The sequence below is a fragment of the Varanus komodoensis genome, unplaced genomic scaffold, assembly GCF_004798865.1.
Source record: "Varanus komodoensis strain SLA01 unplaced genomic scaffold, ASM479886v1 scaffold1, whole genome shotgun sequence".
In the NCBI taxonomy this organism is placed as follows: domain Eukaryota; kingdom Metazoa; phylum Chordata; class Lepidosauria; order Squamata; family Varanidae; genus Varanus; species Varanus komodoensis.
The window spans coordinates 12,293,312-12,315,831 of record NW_025335268.1 but is presented as its reverse complement, the minus strand read 5'-3'; the positions used below and the strand labels follow the sequence as shown (position 1 = coordinate 12,315,831).

Below are 22,520 nucleotides of genomic sequence, written 5' to 3'. Positions count from 1 at the left end.
GTCCAAGAAATGTTATAGCTTTCCATTTATTTATTTATTTATTTATTAAAAGCTTTTGTATGCCTTCCTATTATACAAGATTTGAAGATACAATTTAGGAATACATCATATATGCTTAAATAAATTTGACCTTTAAAGTTAGTCAAATGAAGATGGAAATAAAAATAATCCTGCTTAAAAAATACAGTCTTGACATGTAAAAATATATGAGTAAAAAAAAAATGTGTTGATGTTCTGCCTTGGAGCACAAGGACTGGCTGTTTTACATAGAACTGTTTTTTGTTGCCACTTCCAGAATTAAATGCACCTCTCCACTTTCTCTCATATTGTCCATCATAAATTCTGATTCAAGCTGGTGATCAGCACCCCACACGGTCTCTGTGAAGAATCTCAAAAAGAAGCTGTTTAAGAATAACGCTATAAAACTATTGACTGCAAGAGTAATATGTGGCAGTTTAGTTTTAGCTGGTGTTTATTTTCATTTGTGCTGCATTTAGTTGCTGCTTCATTGATAGCTTTGTTTTGACTTGTATGGATTTTATTTAGGTTTTATTGAGGTTGGGTTGCCCTAAGAACCATTTATCTATTTTAGCAATAGAGGGTGTGATCCAGTGCCCCACCTCAGGTGCATGTAAGCCTCTGAACTCGGAGCATTTTACCTGGACATTTTACCTGGGCATTTTACCTGGGCAGCTGTTTTCAGACATCCAGGTGAAGCACAGGTGTGGCCCTTCTCCCCCCTCTTTGAGGCACATTTGCAGTCTCAGAGAGGCAGCCAGCCAGTTCCTTCCATGGCAGCTGTAAGCTGGGTGGGACAGACATTCATCCTGCAGCATCCCAGCAACCAGGTTGCATGATCCCAGTGTTGTGACTCCGAGGAATCCGACGCCCCTCCCGGCCAATGTTAGGGGGCCATGCGTCTATTCCTCAAGGACACCCCTGAAGCCTTACTTGTGATGCCCAAGTGATTTTGGAGTTGGCTGAACTGGGCTGATTCAGACAGGTCTGGGAGATGTTCAATTGAAACACGTTTCCCTTGAAGCAGACTGGATTTGTATCTCCTGAGTATTTGGAAGCTGGAGGTACACAGAGCAGCAGCATATCCCCAACAGTGAGTCCATTTCTTCCCCAAAGAGAGACAACACCAGTGTGTGGAGAGGACGTGAGATGCAGCCTGGGACAGCCAGCTCTAGCTGTGAATTGTGGTACAGAGCTTTACCAAGGCTTGCTGGTTCCAGTAGGTTTGATGGAGGTGGCTGAAACACTCTGCAGGGCTGTTCCACGTTCGCTCTTCTTCTCTCTTCCTTTACCTCAGAAGAAGGGCTGTTAAAGGAGGTTTTGTGGAGGCTGTGGGATCTAGGAGGATCTAGCATTGAGTGCTTGCTTGGAAAACATGAACCATTGAAGTCATTCTGTCCCTGCCACTGAGTGGTTCATACCTAAAATCCACCCCTACCTGAGAGATGCGCTTTCTGAAAGTTTGGTGTCAAGTGAGCAGAATATAAACATCTGCTTTTAAAAAATTCTTATTACATTGCTAGCCTCTGAACCTTTCCTTTTGAAATTTTCCAGATGTCCTTCTTAGTGGCTCTTCTATGACATATGCTAAATTTAGACAAATTACCAAAAGAGCAAGAATGGGACAGCCCCAGTCTTTCATCTTATTGGAGCCACCCTCCTATGTGGGATTGCCTTGCTGGGGTTGCTGCAACATCTTCCCCTATTAAGGGTGAGCCACGAGCCACATGCTTCTAGTCCCTGTGTACGCCGTATTTATACCCTGTAAATAACTTACTCTCTTTTAGGGGAGGCAATCCCTTCTTGTTCACCATATCCCCAAGCATCATGAAACCACATAGGGCAGAGTGGTATAGCAGTAAGAGCACAGGTCTAGGACTCAGGCCATCTGAGTTCTGCTCCCCACTCAGCCATGGAGCCAGCTGGGTGACCAGTCTCAGCCTAACCTCCCTCACAGGGTGGTTGTTGTGGGGATAAGGTTGAGAGCAGCAGGAGGAGAACAATGTAAACCTCTTTGATTTCTTTAAAAAAGAGCAAGGTGGGAGATAAAAGTCATGCATGACTTTAAGTGTCTGCTCCAGATGTAAACAAGCTCCTTACTCTGGCCCCATATCTCTTTTTAGGACAAGTCTAGGGAATCAGCTTTCATGGGAACCAGAGTAGGGATCGTATGCAGCCCTCCCTTATACATGAAAGGTGGGCTTCTATTGCATGAGTGAAAGCAGGGGTGGGACTGCACAGTTCAACTCCGCTCCCAATTCATGCGATAAATTAAGGCAAATTTAGAACTCCCGGGCAGAATTAATACGCACTGTAATTGTGCCAGAGGATTTAGGTTGGCTGTTGCTGATTGCAACCACAATTGCCACGTTATGCTATTACAGCTCCCGCAGCGATGCTAGGCAGGTATGTGGTCACTCCTTTGGACGCTGGCTTTCGTGCCTCCCGGCAACCGGTAACTTTGGCAGCCGTGGGCACAACCCTTGGAAGGCAGCAGGCCCCTGATTTCATGCATGAAATTCTGGAGATTCTGCATTACCTCTTTTATGTCAGTTCAGAATGCTTCAGTGTATGAAACAACAGGATCAATTAATTTGGAATAGAAAAGCTGAATTTAAAAAAAAGTTATATTAGAAAAAATAATTTTTTTAACCCTTACTTTGTCCAACTACCCCCAAACAAACCCCTTAAACCTCTCCCCACCACACACACCCTGAGGCAGTCATGGTACTTTATTTATTTATTTTTGACTTCAAAGATTTCTCTTGGGAGGCACGTTGCAATTGTATCATGGTTCTTATTTTCTGGTTATTACATTTTCTATTATATGCTGTGACAATGTGCTACAAAGCATAGAATAAACAGGGTAGATGCCTCTAAGAATTTGCTATCTACAAGCTAACATAGCATGCACATAGAAGACATGAGAATAATTAGTGAATAATTAGTGCAGTGTTTGCATAACCCTGCAAAAATAAAAGAATTGTGGCTGGTCAACTGACAACTCTGTTGAGATAGAATAAGTTCACTTAATTTAGATCAATATGACTAAATTGATCAGATACCATGGGTGTTCTTTAAACTAGTTTGTGAATTGGTTACACCTCAATTATCCTTATATTCTATTTCTTTATAAGGAGGCATATCATGAAGACTATTTGTCATGCAGGAGAGAGGGTTTGGGGGCTTAATTTTTATGTTTTCAGAAGATAAAAATGAATAGTAAGAGGGATTTATGTATTTATGAAAAGTATTCAAAGCATACCTTTTAAGCATTTAAGGATTTAACTACCTCTCAAGAGAGAAGGAAGGAGAAAGAGAGTAGTTTTGCCATCCGGTTCATTCCAACTCTCTAGCTACTGCTGTTACAAATGATTCTTTCCATAGTGACATCCAGGGATAAAAAGGAAAGCTTAGATGTGGAAAGTCAATTCTTGTACAGCTTTCCACAAAACATGTTTGGTCTGATGTGACACTGTTACCTTCGCTGCCCAGATGGAATGAAAAGGAAGTAGGGATAGATTAGGAATTCGAAAAGGGGATGAAAATCTGATGGATTTTTCATGATTTGATTCCCTGGATTCCATTTCATTAGCACCATGCTGGTACTGACTTTAACTTGGGCCAGCTTCCAGACTTCTGTTTGTAAGATGGGCTGGGACCATAAGATGGACTGTGTTTTATTTAAACATGACAGAAATTGGTACAAAGCACACAGCTTGCACTATTTCCAGCAGCTAAAACTGAAATCTGTGCAGTTCTAATGTGATTTATACAAATTATGGTAGAACTTTGTATTGCTCATCTTCCAGATTGTGCAAACTCTACAAATTGCATAATTTGCACAAATTCATATATTTACAGAAATTGTGCAATTTTCAAATTTCTTTAGCTTTTTCTTAAGTACAGAAATCATGGCCCATTTTAGAGGCAGAGGTCCATGGAATGGAAAAAGACACAAAATACAGCTTTTAGAGGTTGTGACCTCTGATTAAGAGTCCGAACTAAAAGAGGAGGCAGGGTTGGAATGCTTAGCTTAAACGACAAAGCTCAGTGACCCAGAGATAGGACAGGCAGCCAAGAAGAACCAGCTATTTTCAAATTTTGTGAGAAACCCAGTTGAAAATTTGGATGCCCCCTGTTAATACATACATACATTTTAAATAAATATACATGAATTCTCATTTGAAAGCAATTAAAAGCAATTGCCATGTGATATGGACATGTGTCAAGGCGGAATCTGGAGAACTTCAGTGAGTCTGACTCTTGCTTGTACTCTGTATAACTGCTAATATTTTCAAACTTATTGCGGTCTCTCCTGACACTCCCAGAGCTGTTTTGCCTTGTTTTCTGATCTCTCTCCATTCTAATCCTTTCTTCCAACCTTTTTGAAGCTTGGGAGAAATGGGTGGAGGAAATTCCCCCCATTTTCTGTAAAATAGAAAATGCAAGTGGCAAGCTGGTCTGTGCATCTTTGACTCCCGTGTGCTGGTTTAATAAGCACATAATCTGTGGGCAAAGCATCAAGATGTATTACTGGCAATGTTGGTGACCCTCTGGCATTCCTATCATGTATTCATTCTGAGCAAGTGGATCCATAAGGCCACAAGTGATTGGCATTCACTGACTTGGGGTGCTTCCAAATGGAGGGCCCCCGGCAGTACTAATGCAAAGGTGAGCCATGGTTATTCGCCTTTTTCTCCTTAACAAACTTTTGGCATTGAAATGGAGGATGGAAGAAGTACAGCAAAACATGGGAGGGTTATGAGATGAAGGTAACATGATCTAGCTCTCCTGTAAAATTCCATTAATGTAACAGCAGAATGGTGGCATGAAACCTCCTCTCAAAGCATCCATGAACATTAGTTTTACTAGATCCCTAAACATATTGATTATTCTGATTACCACTTTGCCACTATTTAGCTGGGGTTGGTGGAGAGATGGTACTGAGAGCCAGAGATGTTGAAATGTTGGACTGGGACTCAAGATATATGGATTCTAGCCCCTGTTTGTTGAGGGACCAGCTGTTATGGTGAGTTCTACTTGCACTCAACCAAACATGAGTAGATCTTCCTTTCAGGATTTGCCAGTTCAGCAAGAAAGGTCTGAACTTTGTGAGCAGACTGAGTATTCCTAGAGTTTTAGCACAGTCCCGGCCCTCTATCCACTTTAAGCCCTCAGCGAAAATGAGTTAACACCTAGGAAAAGCCAAAGACTGTTCTGGAAAGAAGGAGCCATTTTCAAAAATGTCACAGGCCTCCTCCTCATCTTCTCCATCCTGGTAAGAATAATATAATCCAGAGGTCTGTATTCACAGAAGAGAAGGCAGTTTGGAGTCACACATAAAGAAAGTCAATGAGAGCTAAAGTTGGGACCATAAGGTGTTGGTGGTTTCTCTGGAAATCAAGGGGCAGTGGAGTTTGATTATCCCTCCCCCCCCGAACACCCACCGCGTTCCACAGCTCTGTGGCCGAACACCTGCTGCACCACGCTGTCGCCGCCACCAGACCTGAGGGCACCACCCGGCCGGGGGCCAGCTGACACAGCGCCCGCGGCCACCGCTGGGCCACCAGGGCACAGAGGACGCTGGGGCCATGCCAGGGCCACGCCAGGCCCGGCATCGACGGCACGGAGGAGGGCGCCGCCATCTTGATGCCGGGCGGGTTCCCACGCCCCCCCTGCTCCCCCCCTGCCAGCAACGGTGAGAGCGACGCTGATTGGGGCGGGGCGCGCAGGCAGGCACCGGCTTAACCCGCCGGACGTGGCCTGTGGCCGGCAGCCTGGGCCAGCGGCCTGGGGGTGAGGGCCAAAGGGTGGTGCCACCGTTTGTGGCTGTTCGTGGCTGTGCGGGGCTGGGCTGGGGGGGGGGAATAGGTCGGTGGGGGGAATTTCTAATTTTGTATTGGGGGGTGATAAGGGGGAGTTTTTGATTGTTTTAAAGTTTTTATTGTATTTTAATCTGTTTGATGGAGTCATCCCTGGCCATGCCGACGCTTGAGTTTCCTGGGGAGTGCGGGGGCACTGCCATTGACGTGGTCATGGGCAATGGGCGTTACAGCAGTGGGGGCTTAACGTGTCTGCATAGAAGAAGGAGGGACAGTTGGCTGACACCTGTCCCTCCTTCTGGTTTTGCCCCCAGCCAGAGGGTGCCAGGTAGTCTTGTCAACCGCCCCTCGGGCCTGTCGGTGCTGCTGCTTAATGCCAGGTCGGTCCACAATAAATCTTCCCTCATCCATGACTTGATTGTGGATGAGGGGGCCGACCTGGCTTGCATAACGGAGACCTGGGGGGGGGGGGGGGGATGTCACCCTCTCTCAAATGTGCCTGCCCAGGTATCTGGTTCAGCACCATCCACGCCTGGAGGGGAGGGGAGGGGGGGTCACTTTGGTTTACCGAGCCTCCATCTCCCTCACGGGACTTCCAGTCCCTTCAAGGCCAGGGCTGGAGTGTCTCTACTTGGTGTTGGGCGACCAAGACAGATTGGGGATTCTGTTGGTGTACCGTGCACCCTTCTGCCCAACAGTCTCCCTGCCTGAGCTGACGGAGATCGTCTCGGACCTGGTGTTGAGGACCCCCAGGATGTTGGTCCTGGGGGACTTCAATATCCATGCCGAGACTGGTCTGACCGGGGCGGCTCAGGACTTCATGGCCTCCATGACGGCCATGGGGCTGTCTCAACATGTCACTGGCCCGACCCATGAACGTGGACACACCCTGGACCTGGTTTTCTTGACGGGGCAGGAAGAGGGTGGTCTGAGGGTGAAGAATTTATGCCTGACACCCCTGTCATGGTCAGATGACTTCCTGGTGAGGTTTGAGCTCGAGAGCGGCCTCTCCCTCTGTAAGGGTGTGGACCCGATTGTGTGGGTCCGCCCTCAGAGCCGGATGGATCTGGATGGATTCCTGAAGGCTCTGGGGGAGTTTCTGGCTGACAAGACTGGTGCTCCTGTTGAGGCCCTGGTCGAACTGTGGAATGGGGAGATGACCAGGGCTGTTGACATGATCGCTCCTAAGCATCCTCTCCCGCCGGGCAGAGCCCACTCTTCCCCTTGGTATACACCTGAATTGCGGGCGATGAAGCAGGCTGGGAGACGGCTAGAGCATAGGTGGAGGAAATCACTGAACACACGTAAGAGCCCATTATCGGGCCTATGCTGTGGCAGTGAGGGAGGCGAAAAAGAAATTCCTCTCCATCTCCATTGCCTCCTCAAAATGCCGTCCGGCGGAGCTTTTTTGAGTGGTGCATGGCCTGGTTTATCCTGGCCCCAAGAAAGATCTGGTTTCACCCTCATAGGCCCACTGTGACGACTTTGCCAAGCATTTCAGGGAGAAAATCAGTCAGATTCGTCACGAGCTAGACTCTACTAGTGACTCAGAGGTTTCTGGGGAGATACCAATGCCGCCGCCTGGTCCAAAATTAATGGATGAATTTCAGTTATTGAAGCCTGATGATGTGGACAAGGTGCTTGGACGAGTACGTCCCACCACTTGCCTGTTGGACCCTTGCCCATCTTGGTTAATAAATAACGCCAAGCACAGCATTGGGATCTGGATCTTGGAAGTGGTTAATGCTTCTCTGAGGGAGGGTCGTGTACCTGCCTCTTTAAAGGAGGCAGTAGTCTGACCGGTCCTGAAAAAAGCGTCAGTGGATCCAGAGATGGCCGCTAATTATAGACCAGTCGCCAACATCCCGTTTTTGGGCAAGGTGTTGGAGTGGGTGGTGGCGGGACAACTTCAAGCACTCTTGGATGAAACTGATTATCTGGACCCATTTCAGTCCGGCTTCAGACCCAGGTACGGTACTGAATCTGCCTTGGTCGCCCTGTATGATGACCTGTGCAGGGAGAAGGACAGGGGGAGTACATCCCTGTTGGTTCTTCTGGACCTTTCAGCAGCTTTCGATACCATCGACCATGGTATCCTTCTGGATAGGCTAGCGGGAGTGGGGGTCGGAAGCACTGCTCTGCAGTGGTTCTGCTCTTATCTCAATGACCGTTTCCAGAAGGTGGTGCTGGGGGACTATGGCTCTGCGCCATGGCAGCTATGCCATGGAGTACCGCAGGGATCCATTTTGTCCCTTTTGCTGTTTAACATCTACATGAAACCCCTGGGAGAGGTCATCAGGAGGTGTGGGCTGCGGAATCATCAGTATGCTGATGATACCCAGCTCTACCTCTCGTTTTCCACCAATCCAGGTGAGGCAGTGGCTGTGCTGAACCGGTGCCTGGCCGAGGTAATGGACTGGATGAGGGCCAATAAAATGAAGCTCAGTTCAGACAAGACAGAGGTCCTGTTGGTCGGCGGATCGAGCTTCGGTGAGGGTGAATTGAACCTAGTCCTGAATGGGGTTGCACTCCCTCTTAGGGACAAGGTCCGCAGCTTGGGAGCGCTCCTCGACCCAGAGCTTTCACTGGAAGCTCAGGTGACAGCGGTGGTGAGGAGTGCTTTCTTTCAGCTTCAGCTGATCCATCAGCTGTGCCCCTATCTGGAGTATGACTGCCTGGCGACAGTGACACACGCATTGGTTACTTCCTGAGTTGACTTCTGCAACGCGCTCTACGTGGGGCTACCCTTGAAGACGGTCTGGATACTTCAATTGGTTCAGAATAGAGCTGCCAGGCTGTTGATGGGAACTGGGCGTTATGCTCACAGGACTCCAGTCCTCCGTCAGCTTCACTGGCTTCCCATTGAAGTCCGGGCCCAATTCAAGGTGTTGGTGATCACTTATAAAGCCCTAAATGGCTTGGGTCCTGGCTACCTGAAGGAGCGCTTACGTCCATATATGCCCGCCCGCCCCCTGAGATCAGCAGGAGAGGCCCTACTCTGGGAACCCTCCGTGAAGGAAATTAGGAGGGTAGGTACTCAGAGGAGGGCTTTCTCTGCAGTGGTGCTCAATCTATGAGGTCCCCAGAGAGGTCTGCTTGGTGCAGTCATTGTTTTTCAGCGCCAGGCGAAGACCTTTTTATTCAAGCATCATTTTAATTGTTAATGTTATTTTTATTTTAAAGTTTTTTGGCCAGGGTGACTTATTTTATACAGTTATGTGTATTTTATATTGTTATTTATGTATTTTAATTTATTTATTTGTAAGCCGCCCCGAGGGTTCGGCGAATGGGGCGGCCTAGAAATTTTCTAAATAAATAAATAAATGAATGAATGAATGAATGAAAGAAAGAAAGAAAGAAAGAAAGAAAGAAAGAAAGAAAGAAAGAAAGAAAGAACATGCTGGATCAGATCCCATCAGTTTATGCCTGAAATTGGGATTTTCCATCCCAGCGTGCATTTGCCTATACTGAACCACATTTGCTACTTTGATGTCCATTCGCACAGTCTGAAGAGAACATTTTGGAATGTCTCACAATCCCTTTTCATTTAATCATCATAAAACTTGTCATTGGCAAACCTGGCTGCATCATTTCTCCTAATCCCAGATCATTTAGGGATAAGTTGGAAAGCCCTTGTCCTCATACAGATCCTTGTGGAACCCCACTATTTACATTTTTTATTGGGAGAAATCATTGCTTACTCTGACTTCCTCCTTTTTTTTTTTTTTACTTTAACTAACTACTGGTCCACAAGAAGACCTCCCTCTTATTTCCTGAGTGCAAAGTTTGCTCAGGAATTTTCGAGAGGGACTTTGTTAAAAGATTTAGGAAGTCCCAATAAACAATGTCTACTGGAATTCCATTGTCGCTGGAGCTGAAGGCAATGGCATAGGTCCAAAGACAAAAGAGATGAGGCCATAAATACTGTGTGTATGCTTTAATATGGGAGATTGAAATGCTTACTGCTTTAGGAAAAGAATTTCAGCCTTTTGGAATGAGGGGGAAATAAAGGCTGAAAAGCTAGATCTGGGTTGGTTATGGGGCAGGATCATCTTGCAACTTCAGGGTGTTGGTTTGGACTCCTGGCAGGCCAAGTTTGTCCCTAGCCTTGAAGTTCTGCACTCTTGGGCTACAGGCTCAAAGCAGCTAAGGGAATAAGAGAAGTATACCCTGACCAACCAATAATGTTGAAGCTCATCTGAATACCTTTGCATTTCATGCAAATACCTGGACACATATGATTTTTCCTGAATAAGTAGAAGGATCGCAGGAAGGATATATGACCAGGGCTGTGCTTTCACAATGTCTGCCACCCAAGCTCGTATGGGAAATTCCATCCCTTCCATGCTTCATATGTGGGAAGGAGCCAGTGCTTTTAATGGATCTGCTGGCTTTTAATACTTACAAATGGTACAAACATGGCTGTGTTGAGGCATCCAACTCACACATGAAAATGGTGAGTCATGGAAGTTTAAATAAAATGCTGTTTCGGTGTTGAAAGTGCAAGAGTGGGCCTTGGCATTTGGGTGCCACATGGCTAAGGGAGGAAATGTGACAGATGCTGTGGGTAAGCAGGGTGACATGACTCATCCCAAATGTGCCTCGAGTGAGAAAGCGCAGCCTTTGATGAGTTCGATAAACAATTAGAGACAGTGCTAAAACAGAGCATCACTAACATGCTTAAAGAGTTGCGACAGAGAAATTTTTAACATCCAGAAAACTTCCTGTGATATAGTCACTTCCAGAAGTAGAACTCCTGTGGCTTTACTGCTGATTAACACCAGTGTTACAAGGAACACAGTCAGCCTTTTGGAAGTTACTTTCCTAAGGCAATCTTTGGAGCTGTGCTTCAGACCATACATTTTCAAATATGCTTTGCTCTGCTTAAAGTAACAGCTTATTGTTTCCCAATCACTGCAAGTTGTATATGACATTCCTTTTGGAATTAACATCTTGTGTGATATCTGGCTTGTTTAGACCTGATGGAAACCAATGCAGTAGCCAGTGTTTTCCTTTTCTTCCACTTCTCACACATCACTTATGTAACTTGGTATGATCCCCTTATCCACATGCCTTATTTATTTACTTACTGATTTAACACCCCATAACACCCCACCTTTCCACCATAAATGTTCAAGATGGCTTACAGTAAAATCCAGATTAAAACTAAAATTGTAATTAAAAACATAAAAATGAATGGATTCAAAATAAATTGGTAAAAAATGAACAGCACCAACCAATCACAAGTCCCCCTTGGCAACTGAAATGTACATTTTATGGTTGTGTTCTTGGATCGAGATGAATTCATTGAGACTGATAGAGGAAAACATGTTGGCTTGTTTCTGTCGAATTTAAATGCTGCAATAACAGGGACTGGAATCAGGCTTTTGACTGGCTTTTGCCCAGCATCCTTGATGAAGAGGACTTTAAACTAATTCTGCAGGGAGGAGGGCATACAAGCTAACAACTGGCCCTGGATTACAGAGAAACACACAAATGTCAAAGGTGGAGACAAGATGTCAGAAGTGGATCACAGTAAATTGCAGCTGTATACAGCAGAGAAACTGGGACACGTATGCAATGCAAAGAGCATGGAAAATGAAACTGGATGAGCTTGAAATCCTAATACATGATGAGAAGCACATGTATCAAAGACTTGGTGGGATAGGACTCATGAATGGGATATAGTCATTGACATTTTGTCTTGTTTTAAAAGCATAGACCCACCGGGAAGGGCAGGGCAGGGCAGGGCAGGGAAGGGAAGGGAAGGGAGAGGGGGTTGTATGGAAGGAATGCATGTGTGTAATTCGAGAGTCTGAGAACTGAAGCTCTCTAGGGAAAACATAATAAAAACAGGGAGGGTGAAATGAGAGTTATATTGTTGTGACAATTTACCCAACCAGAACACACAGATGGTTCATTCCTGAAACAGATGACAAAATTTTCATACAGGTAAGCAATAGTAGTCATGGAGGGTTTCAGCTATCCTGACATTTGCTAGAAGTCTAACTCTGAAAAGAACGGAACTTCCATTGTAGTTTTGATAAGATTTACAAATCCCTGCATCACTCCGAAGGTGGAAAAAGGAACATAGGACTTTGTGGATTTTAATCCTGGCCAATAGGAAAGAACTGGAAGAAGTGAAAATGACAGGAACCTTAAGGAAAGTGGCTGTGTTTTCCTGGAATTTGTAATGGAGAGCAATGTGAAAACTAAGCTTAGTTGGATACATACCTTGGCTGTTGGGAAAACCAGTTTCAAAGACCTTAAGGACATGTTGGCTGGGATCCCATGACTATGGATATATGAGAAATTAATTTTAGTTTGCTTTTAATCAAGATGTATCCAGTTTAAACCTTCCAGATAGAACAGTGACTTAACTATGCAATTCATGGACAGAGTGCATACTTCCAAACTTGCAATATGATTTGCAACACCCCTCAAAAAAGGCAAATGCATTGGATTGCATGTATACATTTGAGAATTTCATATAAAATTGCACTTTTGAAAATATGCACAAATATACTTTAATCAGTGGGAGAATAATGTGCAGATTTCAAAGAGACACATTGGAAAAATATGCAAAAGCATGCACAGATATTTTCATGTGAAAAGAGAAAAAAGAATAAGAGCAAGCACCACAATCTGATGTGTATTTGAACCAAAATATGCTTTCAGGTGGAATTCAGAGATCTTTGAATATCCAAGTTAGGCTGTCATAAACAGACTTTTTTTTGTGTTGCTCCCAAGGGCATCCTAGAGCCAGTGGACAGGAACTGCGGAGAAGCAGATTTCAGCTGAACATTAGGAGATGCTCCCAAATAAGTGAACAGATTGCCCTGAGGAGTGGTGGGTTCTTCCTCATTGGGGAGATTTAAGCAGAGGGTGGATGACCACCTGTCAGGGATTCTTGCAGCACAGAGCCTGCATTTAGCAGGAGCTGGACTAGATGACCTCTGAAGTCCCTTTCACAGCTCTTTGATTGCATGTACACAGCAAAGCCAACATCACTATGCCTCTTCCTGCAATCCATTTGAAAACTACTAATCCATGCTCCTGTTACACATTTGAGACATGGCAGAACATTCAAAAAGTGCATCACCAACACATCTTCCTGTGATACCTGAGCAGAGCAGCCTGAGACGTGTCCAATAATGAAATTCAGCACATTCCCTTTCTCCTCCGCAAGGGATTCCCACATGCCCAGCCCTTCAGGGAGGAGGAAGAATATTAGGAGCTGGAGGAGGAAAAATGGTTTGGTTATGCCCCATGAATGTTTAGCAAACACCATCAAACCCCCTCATCAGTTTGCAGAATAAATATTACAAAGAGCAGGGAGGGAGCAAATATGAGTTAGAGAAAAGCCAGGATGAACAGGTGAGTTTTTATCCAACCTGTCAATTCTCCAACTGAAGCAAATAGTGTTTGTTTGTGGTGTGAAACTGTGAATTTGAATGATTCTGAAAATGTACAGAAGAATAGAAGTTTGTTAGGCATGCAGTTATTTCCATATTGATGTAGAAATCATATATTTATGCCACAAAGTTCTTGATCTCTTTTTGTAGTACCAGATGTCATTATGTTCTCAAAGCATGGTATAGAGCTGCAACTAAAGAAAAGGAACCAGGAGTCGGAGAAATGATAACTGAGTGCTCTTGTTGTTATGTTGTTAAGTGTTGTCAAACCATCTATGGCAACCCTGTGAATGAAAGCCCTTCAAAAAGTCCTGTCCATGAGAGCCCCATTCAGCTCTCCCATGTTCAAGGCTGTGGCTTCCTTTATGGATTCAGCCATTCATATTTGGTCTTCCCTTTCATCCCGCTTTGACTCTCCCTAACATGTTTTGGATGGGTGGCTTAAATACTGTGAACAATCCAGACTTGCCTGGGTTGGCTATGACATAGCTTTGGCTATGGGGGTATAAAAATGTAATGAATAATAATAATATTCCAAATTTGCCCAGATTAATAACACCATTAATAACACCTGTATAGTGTAAGAGCAGATGCTTTCATCCTTATCTTCTGCAGTGCAATTTTAAGGTCTTGGAGGGGCAAGCTTCCTTGCCTTGCAGAATTATTTCTGTTCTTTTAAGGAACACGGTTATGTTTTTGCAAGTCTACTTCCTCTCCCTCTCTGGATGATACGATTAATCATAGTACTCCACAACAGTACTTTCACACCGCTTTAAGTAGCAGCTCTTCTGTCTGATGCCTCATCTCCGAAATGTTAATGTTCAGGGCAGTCTGAGACACAGGAAAGGTGTGTGGAAGACGGAACAGTGCACCAGAGCTGCTGAGGTCAGGTTTTCCTGAAACTGGAAACCAGAAGACTGCTTGGCACCTCCTGTATACCCGAGATTGTGCTCAGCACAGTAGGTCGGATATACAGTTCTTAACTGGGCACATGTTAAGTCAGATGGGGAGTTCCACACACTGTTAGCGAAGGTGCGTGAAGGCACAAAGGTGCACTCTAAATCTCCATTTGAAGCCCAAGCAGGACATTCTGCGAACTATGTGTGGTGTAGCCATTCATTTGCATTTGCGTACGTATACAAGGCCCCCATTCAGACTGGGAACATGGTGCTCCAAGTGTGTGTGTGTTGGGGAATTAGGGGGTAAACATCTCTTCTCCCAAAAATGGTCCAAGGGGTCTAACAATCCTTACAAACGTAAAAAGAAATACACTAAAACACCATTAAAGACACAACAACAGAAGAAATGAACAGCTCCAAAAAATCCTATCAGCAAGCAAAGCGTACATTCTATTTTCCAGTTTTGGTTAGATTGAAATGAAGCCGTGCAGACTGATATAACGAAAATGAAATCTAGGTAACAGCCCAGTCCTAAACAATTTCATTTGTATTTTATCTGGAAGTATATCTCACAGAGCTCAGTGTGACTTAGTAAATAGGTTTGCAGACTGTATAATGATGATGAGGAGGATGAAAAGTATGGTGCTGAAGCCAGTCAAATTTGCAACTGTTTAAAGTTATACATATACATTTTTACACATTAACTACCCTGAGCTGTTATATATATATGTATATATGAGAGCACATATACATCTTGAAACATATCTAATATACGTTTTTATAGTGTGAATGTAACCATTGCACAGACTGAGATGGTGCAGGAATTTGTAATTTGTAGACTTGCTTTTACCATCTTTCAAAAGAAACACAGCAAAATAAAACGGGCCTCAGTCTGTCATAAAAGCAACAGTTATAATGCAGAAGGATCATTTCTTCATCCCAGCATAGCTACAGTGAACCAGATTGTGATCTGGTCCTGGGCCAAGCTAGCCAATGTCCTTCGCCTTCAGCAGGGCTCGGATGTCTGTCTGTTGTTCTAGCAGTCCTGCCCTTGTGCAGAGACATTCCAACCTGCACTTCCACTGTTCCCATGGTGGAGGCTAACTGAGAGGGGAGATAGCTTATGTCTTTTCATTAAAAATGTACATATTGCTTCTCTGCTGATCAGGACTTTCAAATCCATCCAAACAAATCTGGATTTGGTCCAATCCAGTCTTACTGCATGATAGGATGGGCCTCAGGGACCAATAGGCAGATCATGAGAGGAAAGAAATTCCTCTCCTCTCCTCTCCTCACCTCTCCAAGACCTTAACATTCTGTTCTGTTCTGTTCTTGTCTGCTCTGCTCTAATTTTCCCAGCAGTTCCAGTCTCTGAACTGAATCCGGTTCTATAGGCTGCATCAATCGGCACTGCTTTCCAATCTCCCTTTCATTGTGGTCCTTTACATGGACTGTATTCAGGGCTGAATGTGGATACGCCCAAGTTCTCTATTTGGAAGTGTATTTTATGTGAAGGAATGCCTATGCTCCCCAGATTACAGATAAAGAGCCATAAGGAGGGACGGCAGCAGGGCCTTGATGCTGCATGCTGAGGGGTAGCACCTGGACAGCAGACTCAGCTGACACTGGCCAGTCTTCCCCATTATGGTGGGGTGTGCTGCATGACTATTAAAATTCTGGTCTGAAAGCATAACTGTGGAAACTATTGCCCTTTACCACTATCCTTGTCTGCTTTGGCCTTTGCTGTTGTTACTATTACTATCATTATTACCTTACGTTTATACTCCACTTTTCTTCCTCTTGCAAGGAATCCAAGACAGTTTACAAAGTTCTCCACTCAATTTCATCTTCACAACAGCAATTTTGTGAGGTAGGTTAGGCTAAGACACCGTGACTGGCCCCAAATCACCCAATGAGCTTCAAGTGGAGACTAGAACCCAGCTCTCCTAAGTCCTAGTCCAGCACTCGTAATTGCTACACTACACTGGGTCTCAAATTATTATTTCATCATCATGATCACCACCACCACCACCACCACCACATTGCAGTTATATTCCACCTCTTTTCCCTATTTTGAAGAAACCAGGACAGCTCTGTTTTATCATCAAAACAACAACCCTGTGAGGTAGGTTGGGTTGCCTGGCCCAAAGTCACCCAGTGTGAGCTTCATGGCTAAGTGGGGACTAGAACCTGGATCTCCCAGGTCCCCAGTCCAGCACTCTAACCACCACACCAACCTGGTTCACAAAATCAGAATCTGGAAATATCTATCTGTAGGAACTTTCAGTACTTGCTGGAATTGGAGCTGTGAGATCCAATGTTTCCGGCTCAGGGTTGCTGTTGTTATTAATTTCTTTGAATTAATTTCTCTACTGCCTAATAGCTAAGGCTTTCTGCATGGTTTAGAATTAGTGGAATGATCTTTCAGCTGGACTATGTTTCTGCAGCTTAAACGTAACTTTCTTTCCAGATTTCTTAACTGTAATGCCATTCCTGAGGCTTGAGCTATAGGAAATGCTCAAGTTCATATGCTTGAAATCTCCCTGAGTAAACACTGTCCATCTCCACAGTCATGGTAAAGAGACCAAGGTATTGTCCTTGCAGTTTTCACCTGCCCTCTCTTTCACCTGAAGACAACAAATAGTGAAAACCAGATTTTCATTGGAGCAAGTAGGAGGGTGAATGCCTTAGTTGTTTTCTCTGTGTGGGTGATTCAGTAGGGATAATCCATGGGCAGATTTAACCGCATTTAAACAAGGACAGGATGCCCTGTCGCAAGAGCCATTCTAGAACATAGTTGTAGCACCGAGAAAATGCTGCTTGGATCATTTGGGAAAGTTGATCTGGACCTAAATATTTACTAGGTTTAAATAGGATTTCTAAAGTTCTAGGCATACATTCAGATGCTCAGTAAAAGGCTATCAAAACACACATCTATTTGCAGATATGGAAATCAGTTACATAGCATTGTTATGTTTTACTCTGAAGAAAAGACAAGAGATCCAATCCAGACAGGCAAACTGGCATGGGGGCAGGAAGCTTTAGCATTCCCCCTCCCAAATAGCCATCCACTTGCAGGGCATCATACATTTACTCTAGAGTAAAGAAGAAAAGGAAGACATGGCTGCTAGCTGCATCTTTAAATTAACATGCACTTATATGTTGGAATTCCCAGGGAATATACATACAGATTGCTGGTCAGCACTGCCATTAATCCTAATAACACTGACACAAGCATTTGCCACAGTTGAGTTTTGCAATCTGATTGACTTTCAAGCTCCATTCCTCAGGCAGGATTGATGGGAAACATTTCTCATTATTTCTGAGGTCTCTTAATTTGCAGGAGGTTGCTGCAGTCATGATATTCCCTTCCACAGCCCAGGTGTGGCCCTGAGAAGGCAGCAGCATCCTGCTAGCCAAACAGAAGGCACTGCAGCTTCACTGCAGTACAAAATCTGTACCAGTGAAAAAATAAACACCCAAATAAATATTAAAGCATCTCTATTTCCCACTAACCTTGGAAGGGTGGTCTTCCATCCCCCTTTCCATTTATATTTGAACAAGAAGTTAGAAATCGGTGGGTGGTTTAGAGCAGAAAACATGAAGAATTTCTTCCCTGCGTCCCATTGCAGAAGAAGCCTGCCCTCTTTTCCTGACAAGCTCGTAGGGCCACTCCTGAGTCTTAGTTTACGGACCCTGCTGATATTTTTACATCTGCTTTGATGGAAAGTTTGCAAGTACAATACTGCTAGCCTGCAAGCCACGAGCTAATAAGACTTCCTCACTCAAGTACCCAGTGCTTTACCTAACCATTCATAAATAGAGCAGCCTTTATGTAACGATACATTTTGCTGCCTGAGGAAAAAGGCAAAACATCGCCCCCTTCTGCCCATGCACAAAAGCTGCCTAGACTGGAACATGAATCTTTTTACAGCATCCTCCGTATCCCCTGAAGGCAGCTTCCCCATAGGGTACACAGAGCAGGCCGTATGCTACACGTCTTCCTGCTGACCCCTAGCATTTGCCACCTGAAGCAGCTGGCAATCTTTGCCATACGGTAGGGCTGGCCCTCATGGCAGCAGACACATTCTGTGTGGTCAAGGACATTGTGGAGTTAAAGCAGAACATGAGGCAGCTGTAGCCTCTGACTCAAAAAGCAAGCAGAGTGAGGCCGGAAGGAGAACATAGCAGAACATCCTATTCAGATGCAGAAATCCGAGCTATTTTCTTTTATTAATGATGCACAGTGCCCTACAGACGAGGGCATTAAAGAGCGACACCATGCACAGTGAGGACAACAAGCAGTGCAGCTTATCCACATACCCTTTGTCGCTCCTGAATATGTGCCACGACTCATGCAGAGCTGATAGAGGAAGTGGGATCTTTCAGTCTTGTCTTTTGTGACAAGTCTATCATGACGAGGCAGATTCCATGAGTCATTCAACCAAATCACCGACCACCCCGTAATTTCTCTTTTAAGGAACAAAATCTGACAGCCAATCACACTTACCTGTAGATTAGAACTTCGTCGTCAGAGCAGTTATATTGCAGCTGGTACATTTTAACTCTTGGTGCTGACTTGCTCACTGTCCATTTGACCAAAGCTGAGGTAGTTGTCACCTCAGAGACCAGGACAGCCCTTTCTGGTGGCCCCTTGGTTTCCCCTCGATTCAATTTGCTGGAGCTGGTGATGTCAGAAAGTCTTGATTTGGGTGGAGCTGCCCGGCCTGTACCATTGCTGAGATGGGGAAGCTGGACAATTGACAACTCGATGGTTGCAGTGGACTCTCCAGCAGCATTTGCTGCTATGCATGTGAATGTCCCATAATCCTTGGATGTTGTGATCAGGATTTCTAAGGTGCCATTGTCATAAACAGCTGTCCTTGAAGAATTCCCAATAAGCCGGTCATCTGGGGCCACCCAATGAATAACTGGAGATGGATCTCCAATGGCTTTGCACTTTAAAGTGGCTGTTTGTCCTTCTAAAACTAACAGCTTGTGGGTATGCTGGGTAATCAGTGGTGGCTCACAAACAAACTCCTCCTCCCGGACATACCAGAAGTACCTTCCCTTTAGACCTGGAGGAGAAGCACAGGTTTCCATATCATCATCTCTGTTAAGACGTCGCAGCCACAGGAGTTCACAATTACAGTGCAAAGGATTCCCTCCGAAACTCAGAGATAAAGGTGGGGAAAACGGAGTTGAAGTTAATGGAGATATTTGGGACCTGGCAAATATGGGATCAGGAGGAAGCTTCTGGAGTCTGTTGGAAGTTAGATCCAACCTGGCCAGTTTCTGGAGATCTGCAAAGGTTCCCTCTGTAATATAATCTATCAAATTATGGTCCAAACTAATCTGGTGCAGGTTTACCATCTTCCTGATGGATTCCCAAGGGATGCTTCTGAGGTTATTGTAGGAAAGATCCAGATCTTCTAAGGTGAATAAGAAGTCTTCAAAAGCTTCATCTGAAATATAGCTCAACTGGTTGTTGTTTATAATCAAGTGCTGAAGATTAATCAGGCCTCTTAAAATATCCTCCCCAATATCAGGCATCCTGTTACTATCCAAATGCAAAGACCGTAGGCTTTCCAAGTCAGCAAATGAATAGGGTTGTATGTAACTGATAGTGTTCCTCGACAAGGTAAGGTCCACCAGGCCAGTCATGTTGGCAAAGTCCAGTCTACTGATGTTAATAATGAAGTTGCCCCCAAGTCGGAGTTCAACAGTCCTCCTGTCTATATCTGGAGGTACAAAAAGGAGGCCCTTAGAAGGGCAAAGTGTCCCCAGTGACTCAGACAGGTTCTGACAGACGCAATATTTTGGACAAGCATTGACAACAACGGCCACTCCAAACACCAGGATGCTACAAAACAGTTTTTCCATGGTAAATCACACGGTGGGGCCTGTAAGAAAGGCAGACAAGTACACATTAGAAAAATATCTCTTTCTGGGTCTTCAAGAGCAATTTGATCCCTATTTTTAAAAAAAGTTATCCAAGAAAAACAAAAACGAATAAAAAGGAATATTATGAGTTTAGCAACATTTGAGGTTTTGCTTTACCACACAATGCATTTAGATAAGTACTATTCTTAATGAGTCTTTTGCAGGTAATGCCATAGATAATTTCAGAAAGGATTAAAACAAGCTTCTTTATTCTGTACAGTGACAGCAATCATTCGTTGTGTTGACTGTTGCCCTTTATACTCACAGCTAATCATGAAATGATAATTATTCAGATGAACATACAGTTCCTGTGGAGAAGAGATTTTCAAGGTTCCTCACATCAGGGAAACATCTATATATTTGCCTTCCAAGGAACATCTGGATATTACAGAACAGCTTCCAAAACCTGCCTCCCTGCAGATGTGTTTGACTACAGCTCCTGGCATTTCCAGTCACCACAGTCAGTTAGGAGTTAGACATCAACGGAGTTAGATGTCCAAGGTATCTGAAGGGAACCAGTCTTGGGAAGACTCCTACAGAAATACAGGGGGCCGGTACAAACGTAAGGTGAAGCCAGACATGAACATTCAAACAAAGTGAACGTGCATTTCCCTGCCATGAGAACAATGCCTCAGAATGCAGGAAATAGGTCTACTCCACTTTATAATGTATATATCTAACCTATTATACCCACAAACTGCATGCAGAATGGACGTACATTTGTGGGATGGCATCATTGTGGGAAGTGCCATCTCGAATTACATGCATTTGCTAACTGACCCTATCGATGTAGAATAAGGAGCTCTAAGAGTGGCTGGGCAAACTACAAAGGCAGCATTTCCTTTATGAAAAAGTCACATCATGCACACACTTTTACGTGCATAGGTTCACTTTTGAATCTAGTGTTTAGATGCTGAACTAAATGCTCATCATTGGTTCAGAATCTGCCCCTCAATGCTATTCTCTCTTCTGTATCTGCTTTTTGTGAGATTAACAATGGGGAAGGGCTTTTGTCCTATTTCTTGGCAAAATGAAAACAGCTGGAACCAAGTGGGGTTTTTTTCCCCTAGTTGTTGTTTGAAGTGGCTCAACATTGCCACTTACTTAAAATTTGCCCTGCAGCGCTGGTGAATGCAACAACACACTTAATGCTCCACTTGGGCTGTACAGTGCTGTGGGAAAGCTATCTTCCACGTAAGGTGGGCCACCATTGCCCATCTTTCCCACCAAGAGCCACTCATAACATTCCTAGGAATGTAGTGTTCGATGAGTAACTATTGTCGGCCATGTTGTTAACAGGCATGCATGCCCTTGCAGGTCAACAGCTTCATTGCCACTGCGTTTTATCTCTTTTCTCCTGGAATTCACTCATCCGCTTACTCTCTTTCCTTGTGATACTGGACGCTTGTGGACTTCAACAGCATGTAGGCTAAGTAAACATGGTGCCTGCCATCAGTCTCCACGCAAAGGGGGAAAAATATGGCTCTCCCACAACTGTATGAGTAAACTTGCTATACTCTCTGCTCTTATTGGTGTGACTTTAGCAACAGGTGAGGGAGTGAGACTGTTTGCGTCTTGAGAGTATACTCATTGTCTGGGAACAATCACACCTCCTTGGCTTCTGGCATGAAATGAAAGTTTGGATCAAATGTTCTGGTTGGTGCAATTTAAAGCTGGCAACATATTAAACTGTTATTTCGGGGTGCACAACCAGCAGCTCTCTGTTGCTTTCTCTGCGATTCACCAAGAGTCCCAGTTTACCCCACATCCCAGAAACCCCAAAGCAGCTGGGATCCTTGCCTTCCTGCTGATTCACTGGGGAAAGGATCACTTAGCCACCTCATCTCCCAGGGTCCTGAAAGCCGCAAAGTCCATGTGTATCTCTGTATAAGCGTGTGTGCGTGTGTACGTGTGTGCACACGTGAGTTACTTTGTGTATGGACATGTGCACAGTATCTGTGTATATCGGGACGTTTTTATGCACACGTCTAGCCCCCTGGTTTAAAGTGTTGTGTCAGGCTCTGTTTGTGTGTGTTGTTTAAAAAGAAAAAAAGCCCTACAATTCAGCCTGCTTCAGCCAGCCAGCCAGCCAGAGCATGCTGGGTATTGTAGGACTTTAGGTGGTGGTGGTGGTGGTTGTCAATTTTGTTTCTATACTGCCCAATAGCTGACACTATCTGCGTGGTTCAGAGCAGTTCATAAACACAAGTACACATGCAAAATAGAGTCAATAAAAATACATTTACAATAAAAAACAGTGCAGAATTTCAGTATGTGGAATTTAAAACCATTTAAACAACTAGCACAATTTCAATAAAAGCTAGACTTTTTTCTAAGCATGCATAGGATTGCTTCTGCAAGTACTCATCCATGCATGAATTCAGTGCAAACTCCTTTGCCTCTCAGCCATGGTGATATTC

At 44.4% G+C, this 22,520-nt stretch overlaps 1 protein-coding gene across 1 annotated transcript in view; it reads right to left on the bottom strand.

Moving 5' to 3' along the window:
- The window catches only part of LRFN2 (leucine rich repeat and fibronectin type III domain containing 2), a 73,550-nt gene extending 53,510 nt beyond the window's left edge, over nt 1-20,040 (bottom strand). Inside the window, exon 1 of the mRNA XM_044448325.1 lies at nt 18,668-20,040. Within this exon, the coding sequence (XP_044304260.1) occupies nt 18,668-20,040 (1,373 nt within the window). The remainder of the gene's footprint in view (nt 1-18,667) is intronic.
- Between the last annotated feature and the right edge of the window lie 2,480 nt (nt 20,041-22,520).